Genomic DNA, 9,968 nt, shown 5'->3' with positions numbered 1-9,968 from the left:
TTCATTGGTTGTTAAGTAGCTGATCAAAAACAAAAAAAAGAAGAAGAAGAAAAAGAGAAAGCCAAATTCCCGTGAAAAAGGCCAGGTACAAGGACAGTGCTGAAAATGAATGAAAAAGCAGCCAATGTCCAAAGAATGACTGACCCTCAGAAAATCTGGAGAACTATTGCTCAAGAAAAAAAATATGTAAGCAACATATAAAAAGTAATGCAATGGGTGGTTCAAGAGTTTTGCACAGTGCTTTCTCCTGTCAAGTGTGATGAGAGCGTTCACACCAACTGTGACGGTAAGCTAGGCTAAGTAGCTTGCAGATAAGACAGATTTGCCCAGAATGTGAGCTTCATTTCATTCATGAACCGGTGAACGTTTGGATTTGGTTTATATAGAAATGGATTACATTATAAAATAAACAGATTTAAATACAAGGCTGGTTTTTGTCCAACACTAAAGTCAAACACACGTTTTGCGCTATTGAACGCGACCTGGACTCTCGATTCTTGTCGGGCGACTCGAAACATTTCCAGCCAATGACAGCGACATCCGCGGATCACGTGACAGTGTCCGACGACGTCAATTTTCTGCGACCATCTCTCCTAGACACTTTCCATGTGAACAACTTTCGCCAAAATGATCGTAAATTAAAGGTAAGCCTTTGGTTATTTGGGTAGCCGGTGAAACTGTGCAGTGAGTCTGCTCTCCGAGGCACAGACACGAGTATTATGAGGGGAGGTAGATGGAAGACCGGCGTTTCACTGCGCCTCTTCCTCTCTACAAGGTCAGGATTCAACGTTACATGACAAGACCAGCGTATTCTCTCTGGCTGCGGGGTTCCGTGTACAGAAGAGGGATTTTAATCCGCGTTACAATAGCATGTACTGCAGAGCTAGCTTTAGATGCATTATTGACGAACAGAAAGTGCGTACCACTGGTTATACAACCACTTTTATCACCATTAGCGACACTGTTCAGGAAATCTGTATCACAAGTAGAAGATGAAACATGGCTAAAGCATTTGGCGGACTTGAAGATGTGTTAACTTGTAGTGAGATTGAAAAGGCGACCCTTTTCTTATAGCCACACTTAATGTTGAATTCTCTACTGCCCCCTCAGGTTTAAAGTGGGATGGTGACAGCAGCTGCTGAGCTGTAAGAAAGCCCTTCTTTCCTGTCTGTAGCCACTCTCTGTCTCTCAGACTCCATGGCTGGCCGCCTCCTGGGCAGATGTGCCCGTCTGCTCTGCAGATCCTCCTCTCAGGCCTCAGCTGCTGCTGCTGCTGCTGCTCGCCTACCTCTATCTGCTGCTGGGCCTGCAGAGTTTCAAAGAGCCAAGGGCTGGCCATGGCTCACAGAGAGGTCAATGTGTGAAAGAACAGCAGTTACCAAAGAAGACCACTATTCAGTGAGCCCTACTCGCACACAGCTGGACGAATCGGTGGACAAGGCAACAGTGCCAGAGGACATCCTGTCTGCTTGGGAAAAGTATGGAGGTAATGGTAATCAAGCTGCCACCGCCCTCATGAAGTGGGCCCAGCTGGTACTAAAAACGAAGGGGAAGTTTAAGGAACAACAACCAGAGCTGATGACGGATTCAAGGCTCCTGGATATGATGAATACTTTATCTCGGCAGGTACATGAGTGAGGTGTACTAGCTCTGCCCTCATCTATTAAAGTTATCAAACTCAAAAGGATTTTAAGCTTGTCTGTTGAGATAAACATCTCATGTGTCTTTGTGCATTCTAGGTGTCTTCTGTGTGGAACAGCAGTCTAGTGTCTGTCTTGCGAACTCTCTGGATTATGGGCGTTTCCCCCGGCGATCTGGTGCTCAGTTCTGTCCAGACAGAAGTCCTGTGGAGAATTCGAAGGCTGACGTACAGACAGCTGGGCTACTTGGTAGACTGGGGAGCAGGCAGGAAAGGTCAGCAGGATGTGGAACTAGTGAACGCTACGCTTAAACAACTTGAGCTGCGCTGGACTGAGATTGCTGATGTGAAAACTGTCAGTGCGCTGATATCCAAAGGAGAACACATGTCGCCAAGCTTGATGGACAGACTGGAGGACAAGGTATCACACTTCAAACAACGTTTACCTTTAAAACATGGTTAAAGTTCCAGTTTTGAAGTTTCAACTTTTATTGTCAGTGTTTTAGGCAGATTTATGTGTTTAAAAGTTTGGCCCTTCTAACTGGGTTAAAGTCATTTGCATGCAATCCCATGAGATTGCTAAATGGAGAAAGCATGTGTGAAATTTTATACATCATATTATAGAAAAAGTTGAAATATTAATGTGTTGAATACAAAATATAAAAATGATTGTGTCTGTAGTGGCAGCAGAGTGAAAGTTACTTATAGTTAGACACGGTGTCCATATAAATAAAACTCTGTACAGAGATTTTCTATCTTCTTCTTTCATTTAACTTCTTTTGGAGTATAAATATAACGTGGGATATGTTAATATATTTTGCCTCACCTTACTGTCATTTTCCTCTGTGCATTTCTTCTAGTATTATTTTACTGTTTTCATCTAACTTACTATTATCATTTTTATATTATTGCTCCATTCCCTAATCATTATTATTATTGTTTTTATTCTTCTTGAATTACTTGTATTGTTTCTTTGTTAATTTTAGTTGCTGTGCAGCTGGTTGCGTTTAATGTGCTATATGAATAAATTGATTTGACTTGACATATATTGAAATCATATGAAGGATCCTCTTTCTCCACTTTTAGGCTTTGGAGCTTGCAGAGGGCTTTTCAGGAGAGGATATTCGCAAAGTCTGTGTATCTTTGGCAGCTCAGAGGCGCAGAAGTGTCCCACTTCTCAGGGCTCTGTCCTACCACCTTCTCCAGAAACCCTCGGCAGAGTTCACCACACCTTTGATAATGGACATGGCCTTTGCATACGGTAATAACACCATAAATAATAGGCTATGTATGTGTTATCATCACAAGTCTTTATATTAGGTTTGATAAACCTGATGAATGAGGTTTGGTTGTGTTTTTTCTATATGACTGTCTGCTCACACACTCTGTGCTGCCAACAACAGAACCTTTATCATTGCTTTTAGGGAAGCTGAGTTTCCACCATTCTCAGGTATTTCAGCGAATGGCCTCAGAGTTGTTACCCAGAGTCCCTGAGCTCAGTTCTGGTGACATCACACGCTGTGCTAAGTCACTTGGTTTTCTCAAATGGCTCCATATCCCTCTCTTTGAAGCCTTTGCTGAGGTGAGTAATCTTCCCCTGATAAAAGTCATTTTCAAAACGTTGTGCATCTGTGATCTTAAATTCTCTCTCTGTACATTTTGTTTTATCAGCACTACACAGCAAACAGCGACAAGTATAGTACTCCTCAGCTGTGTAATCTGCTCATGACGTTCGCCAGACTGGGCTTTCAGCCCAGCAAAGGAGACGAGTTCTTTAACAAGGTGCTGTCATTAAAGGCTTTTGCTTGATTGTGCACATTTCGTTCTGCTTCCTAACTAAAACGAATGCTCTCTGTGGCATTTTGATTAAAGGTGCACTCTGTGTTGGAGAAGGCTCTCTCAGGCCTGGAACCCTTTCTGAAAACGGATGTGGTTTGGTCTATGTGTGTGCTACAGCAGGCCAAGCCCCACTATCTCATTCCCCTCATACAGCAAAATCACGTTTCCAAACTTTCAGGTAAGACTCAGTACTGTGTATGCGTTTATCCTCAATTCTCAGTTCCGCGGTTTTTAATAAGTGAATGCAGATATGTGCTTTATATAACACAGCAAGTAAATCAAGTTTCCTCTAATTTGTCAGACGTTTAGGGTGAAATACACGGCCTGCTCCTTTAAAGTAGGAGAGGCTGGTGAATGTGCTGCAGGTAACTGATAAGGAAGCCCATATCACATTACCAAAATTCCTGGCATGTGTTGAGGCAGAAACAACAGATGATAACAGCAGGACATCCAGTCAGACCCAGAAAACCAGCACAAAGATTGTTTTGCCAAATAAAATAAAAGACTTCAAAAACATCCCTCCCACAATTCAGACCCGAATCTCTTTCCTCTGTGATACCACAGAGGAAAGAGATACTGGCTGAAAGTTTTACAAGCTGAAACATGGAGGAAATGTTCACCACAGCTGTCATGGAGACCGATACATAAAGCAGCTCAAAGATTGTAAACTAAATAGTCATACCACAATAAAGAGCTGACAGGAACATGTTGGCATGGGATACTTTTTTAGTGCAGTTGGTTCATTTTATTCTGACTTCATGTGCATTACAGGAATGTAATGCTTGTTTTACCTTTACTGCAAACTTCTTAAAGTATATTTAAAAGAAATTAGATTTTAGATACAAAATATGATACTGTTCCCTTAAAAATAAATACTGAGCTGCCTTGGTGGTGGTCTGCGTTCTCTGAGTCTCTCTTGTATTTTATGTTGTATTTGTTCAGTTTTTGAGAGATTTTGAGTTTGTTCGGTTGCTACCTTTGCCAGGTCTCCCTTGTAAAACCAGATTTGATCTCAGTGGTACTTCCTGGTTAAATAAAGGGAATAGATGAATTAAAATGAATCGACCCCGTAGTTTTCTTAATCACAGGTTTTAGCCCTAACTGTGGTTGGTGTGCACAAACAAAGACAATTGGATAGACCTCTTACAGCTCAGAGTAGCTGGTGAAGTAGAGCTGAGCGACTGAATCAATGTAACTGCAATGCAGGGATGCTAACCATGAAACTGTCCATCAAACTGTCTGGGCTATAGGCAAGACAGGAAGGAAATTTAAAAAATATATATATATTAAAAAAAAATGACCTCAGATTTCTCTGATTCCCATTTCCCCCCCTTTTTTTATGTTGTGTTGTAGTGTCTTTCTGGGCATTTATGGTTAACTACCTAAATACCCTCCCTGCTCAGCAGATGGCAGTACCACACCACTATACTTCTGACAGGACAAGATTGATCATCAGTCCCATTTTCCTATAGAGACAAAACATTGCTTTGTTTCCTCAAACCTTCTTGTGAGGGTTTTGGAAGCCCTGTTGCCAGTCAGTTGTCGTCACTCATTCTCTCTTTCCTTTGTTTTTTTTCTCCTCACTATAGAAGGAAGTCCAGCTCGAGCGGAGAACTACAAACTGAAGCTCTTGCATATCGCTGCTACTCTCAGCTTGGAGCATCCTGGTTCTTTGGATACTTTGCCCTCTCAGAGTGTCCTGTCTGTCCCAGCCAGCAGCTCCCCCCTGTCCCCTCTGCAGAGAACCCTGAGAGAAACATTACTGAAGTTTGTGGGCGGGAAGTCAGAGGCCCTTCGCACTGGTGTTGACACAGTGTATGGATGGAGTATTGGTAAGGAGATATAATAAGCCTGGAGATATAATATGACATTACATGCATCATCACTACTATAGCGGATTTGGTTTTTATGTTGTTCTCAGATGGTGAGCTGATCGTGGATGCTGACAACAAACCAGTTGACATGGTAACAATAAAAGCCCCTCATCTACCAAGCGGAGGAGGAGATCAGGCTTTACCCACAGGAGCACGACGGTGAGTCATAGGGAAGAGTCATGTGGGTTTGGGTACTTAAAGATTTATTTTGAGCCTTTTAATGTTGCAGCATCTTTTGCTCCAGGAATCTAAATATATTTGTCCTGCTGTTTCCCCACGTATGTGTTTTTAGGGTAGCTTTCCTATCTTGGGAGTTTCCCAACTTTGGCTCAAAGAGTAAAGACCTTCTGGGACGTTTTGTCATGATGAGGCGACATCTTCAGTTGGCTGGCTTCATCACAGTGGAGGTGAGGAGAAGCCAGCGTTGTAGGAGTGCCTGAGTTGGTGGTGTTTTTCCCCCCACAGTGACTGAATAATTTCCTCTGTATAGGCTGAACAGCTCTGTTTGTTCTTTAGATTTGTTTTTTTATTGCACAAACTCACACGAACACTAAAGCCAGCAGAAACAGGGATCTTCTGGTGTTTTCTCTGCTAGTGAGAAAAATTTCAAAGAAAAGAGGCAGAGAAGCAGCATCGCCGCTACTGCTTCTGTCAGGCTGATTGTGTGCAAACAATGGAGCTAATACTTGTAGGGCTGAGAGTCAGGTGGGCCCCGCTGCAGTCTGTGGTATAAATAGAGCTCCAGCCGCAGCTCTGCCTCATCTAGGCCAATCCAAGCTCTGTCTCTTCTCTCATCTAGGACAATCTCCTTAGCCAACAGTGGACTCACTTGCCTGTCGGGTTTGCAGTGTTTCAGACTCTATTAATTGACCAACTATATGAATCTAAGAGTGAAAACCAACATTTTTTTTAAATATACATCTTTATTGGTGACAGGTGGTCATCAGCTCCGTTAACACATGCTTTGTGTGGTTTATTTTCTTTCAGGTGCCGTATTACGAGTGGCTGGAGCTCAAGACAGAGTGGCAGAAATTAGCCTACCTCAAAGATAAAATGGGGAAGGCTGTTGCCGAGGACATGGCCAAGTGAACTGGGCAACATTTGCAGGCTCAGCTAAATCGGAGCTTTCCCAATCAAATGTGGGACCACCGGGAATACACACACCCACGTTCACACACTCAGAGCAGCATTGCAGAGAAGCTCTCATATACTGGCACGAAAAAAAGAAAAGGGGGGGGAAAAAAAGCATATTTTCCATCTGGTTCCCTTGGAAACGTGTGGGGCTTTCCCTGTTTCCATGGTGACCATGATAAAGAGTTTTGGAGCCAGAGAGAGGGGACTGAAATGAACACAACGGCTTCTGCAGAAATTATATGATCGAGGACTAAGTCATCAGTGGTGACAAGGCAAAACCGAAGCAGCACGGCTGTGTTTAAATTTGTTCCTAATGTGCTCAGCGTCAGTGCGTGAATATACTGAAATAACTTATCTCTGAATGTGTGTCATCTTGTGATGGAATAAATTGTTTTATTGAGATTTTTTTACCTCCTTTTGTGTTTTAATGCTGTTGCGTTAGTTTGCTTTGAGTGGCAGCTAGTTTGCACATCACTCTCGTGTGTGTGTGTGTGTGTTTGTGTTGATGAATCTTCTCACTGCTGTGTCAGATAAAATGACGATTCATTTGATATCAAGATTTACTGTATTGAGTGGCAACATGAATTTTGTGAATGCTTTTTTTCTTAATATAACTCCACCGCGTTTGAATTAATTTTTCCAAACTTCATATGTATGTGCATTAATGTGCATGTTTACTGAAGCCCAGCAGTACTGCCATGATGAAACAGCTAGGGTAAGCTTCACTGATAAAACACTTTGCTCACTTGAAACTGCTTACACATCATCATGGGCAGCTGCAGCAGCTCTCAGTTCAGAGGCTGTTGTGGCGTATAGAGGAAGACTGACAACTGCAAACCAGGGCAGAGGAGAGAACTTAACGATGGTTAAAGCACTGCATGTATAAAACCAGAGCCAAGAATGAGGCAGCAAGAAAGAAAATATTACTTAACTCGAATGCACTTTCCAAAGAAATCGATTTGAGGTTGCTGCTTCTTCTGTCCTTTGTTTCCTGCTGTTTAAAAGTTTTAGCTTAATGGTGTTAAGCAAAATTTCAGGATAAAAGTCAGATAGGGTTAAAGTGAAATTATTACCTGAACAGTATTTCTGGTAAAAAACAAAAACATGAAATGTGTAACTTTTTGTGTTGCGTGTTTCACAGAAACAATCTATGGTAGCACTGTGACAATACAGAAAATTAAATGTGTGTTTATGGTCCACACTTTTGACTCCCACTTTCTGCATGTTATTAATCACAAATATCGGCAAATTTGACAAAATTAGCTGATGACACCTTCCTGTGACTGCTTAGTGGGATTGCTGATGTTAAAGTAAGTGAAATCAAATAAGGAAAAGTGTCATCTTGACACTAAAGAACACTTTCTCTGATGTTCAATCAGTGACTTGGGCAAGACTGCAGGCATTTTCAAGCTCTGTACCTGAATCAAGGAGTAATAACAGAACAGAACAAAAAGTGAAGTGTAATGGTAACACTGGTGATGGCTATGTTGACAGCATGTACTCTGGAAATCTGCTACATTTTCATTTTGCTCAGCTCCACTCTTTAACCTCCATCAAGACCAGGAGGTTAACAGAGCTTCACACAAGCACTGACTTCTCCCACTCCAGCTGTTAGTATATTGAACCACAAAGTAAGCCATATTATTTGTTATATATGCATTACACCACATGCCTGAGCCAGACGTCCAGCTCAGCATTCATCTGTCAGTTAAAGAAGCCCTAAACTGAAGCCTAAATAAATCTGTAGTTTTTTGCTTTTGTTTTTTAAATCACCTTTGCTCCTAGCACATGGCTTCAGGTGCAGATTTAATGGGCACAGCAGCACTTTCACGTGAAACTCACAATCTGAGAGGACAATCTGGGAGCTGAAACACAGAAACACATTTTTCTTTCAGTTTTTTAAGCTTTGAAGGTTGAGGTCAACTGTGCTGCACAGAGACTATCAGACTTTATCGGACCAGTGAAGCATTAATTACTTGAGCTGAGCTGGCACTCCATCATGGGAAGTTTTGGGTTGCCATGGAAACTACCGCTGCTGTTTGTTTTGCTCACTGCTGCCACCCCCTCTCGTGCTTTCTATTTCTAGCTAGATTTCCTTCGCTTGTTGTCTATAAAGGAGGGGGGAAAAACCCAGTGATTGATAGGCAGTTGATTATTTAAAGAGTCTTAATCTGAGACAAATGATTGACAAAACCACTGAGAGGCTTTCATCTTTTGTCTCAGATTTTTTTTAATTTTATTTATTTTTTATTCACAACAATAAAGAGAAAACTGCCGAGGACTTCTGGGGTATGCTGAGCTGTTGGAACCCACACATGCATTCAAGGGCACACGGTGGTTTTCTTGTTTGGAAAAAAAAAAAGAAGATATTTTAAGCAATGTTGTTAACGCCTTCCTGACAGCTTCAATGTTTTCAGTAGTTTGCTGTTTTCTGCTGTTATAATGCTAGATTTCTTTCTGTGGCATTTACATCAATGAGACACCAAATTTTTACTCTATTGCAATTTTATGAGAAAAGGTAAAAGAACATTTTTGAAAATCAGGAAGCAGCTCCACTGAAGAGGAAAGAAAACACATTCAGATTGAGTATGAATCACATCTAAGAAGACATTAGTTTGACAAAAAATGAGGAAAAACAAGAGTTTTCTTTTGACATGGTCAGCAGAAATAAATTATTGTTTATCACTGCTGCGACTCTGACTAATCCCCAACACAGTTACCCTTGACTCCTTATCTCTGAGTAAATGTAATGAGTTTGCACCATTTTTTAATTGAAAACATGACAGTGGCCATAAATTGCTCCATGTTGAACAATGGAACAAGGGTTCCTGCTCTAGGTGTGCAGAAAATGAACTGGCTACACTGTACAGCCAACAAAATCGAAACTCTGGAGGACATAATGGAGCATTTTAATTCATCCACCCGCTGTTCTGACCTTGACACCATTGTTTCTTGAATTATTAATTTAATACAGACCCATTATTAAATCCTTTTAAAGAAAAACATGTTGAGAGAGCTGTTTTGAATAACTTGCCTCAAGAAATGCAAATGCCCTTTTGGTCACATTTCAGCCAGAGTCATTGAAAATGGTAAATGGCCTGTATTTGTATAGTGCTTTACTAGTCCCTAAGGACCCCAAAGCGCTTTACACAACCAGTCATCCACCCATTCACACACTGGTGATGGCAAGCTACATTGTAGCCACAGCCACCCTGGGGCGCACTGACAGAGGCGAGGCTGCCGGACACTGGCGCCACTGGGCCCTCTGACCACCACCAGTAGGCAGCGGGTGAAGTGTCTTGCCCAAGAACACAACGACCGAGACTGTCGGAGCCGGGGCTCGAACCGGCAACCTTCCGATTACAAGGCGAACTCCCAACTCTTGAGCTTGGTCCTAATATCGTCTTTGCACAGGCCGTTGAAATGGATCATATTCATGTTAAATGAAATGAGGTGTAGATGCATATGTTAGCGGTTCTATC

General features: G+C 41.9%; 1 protein-coding gene across 2 annotated transcripts; it reads left to right on the top strand.

Moving 5' to 3' along the window:
* The first annotated feature begins 491 nt into the window (after positions 1-491).
* tbrg4 (transforming growth factor beta regulator 4) lies at positions 492-6,888 on the top strand. Of its 2 annotated transcripts, none has more exons than XM_003450916.5 (11): positions 492-644; positions 1,111-1,626; positions 1,740-2,060; positions 2,726-2,900; positions 3,064-3,221; positions 3,311-3,421; positions 3,512-3,656; positions 5,068-5,310; positions 5,400-5,511; positions 5,645-5,759; positions 6,340-6,888. In XM_003450916.5, exons 2-11 carry the CDS (start codon positions 1,198-1,200, stop codon positions 6,439-6,441), a joined length of 1,911 nt encoding a protein of 636 aa, XP_003450964.1. In that variant the 5' UTR covers positions 492-644; positions 1,111-1,197; the 3' UTR covers positions 6,442-6,888. The 2 variants fall into 2 exon arrangements, with proteins under 2 accessions (XP_003450964.1, XP_025767342.1); XM_025911557.1 differs by having other exon boundaries at positions 5,071-5,310; positions 6,340-6,470.
* The last annotated feature ends 3,080 nt before the right edge of the window (positions 6,889-9,968 follow it).

The sequence above is a fragment of the Oreochromis niloticus genome, linkage group LG11, assembly GCF_001858045.2.
Source record: "Oreochromis niloticus isolate F11D_XX linkage group LG11, O_niloticus_UMD_NMBU, whole genome shotgun sequence".
Lineage (NCBI taxonomy): Eukaryota > Metazoa > Chordata > Actinopteri > Cichliformes > Cichlidae > Oreochromis > Oreochromis niloticus.
Note: the sequence above shows the minus strand (reverse complement) of the source record. Positions and strands in the feature narration are given on the sequence as shown.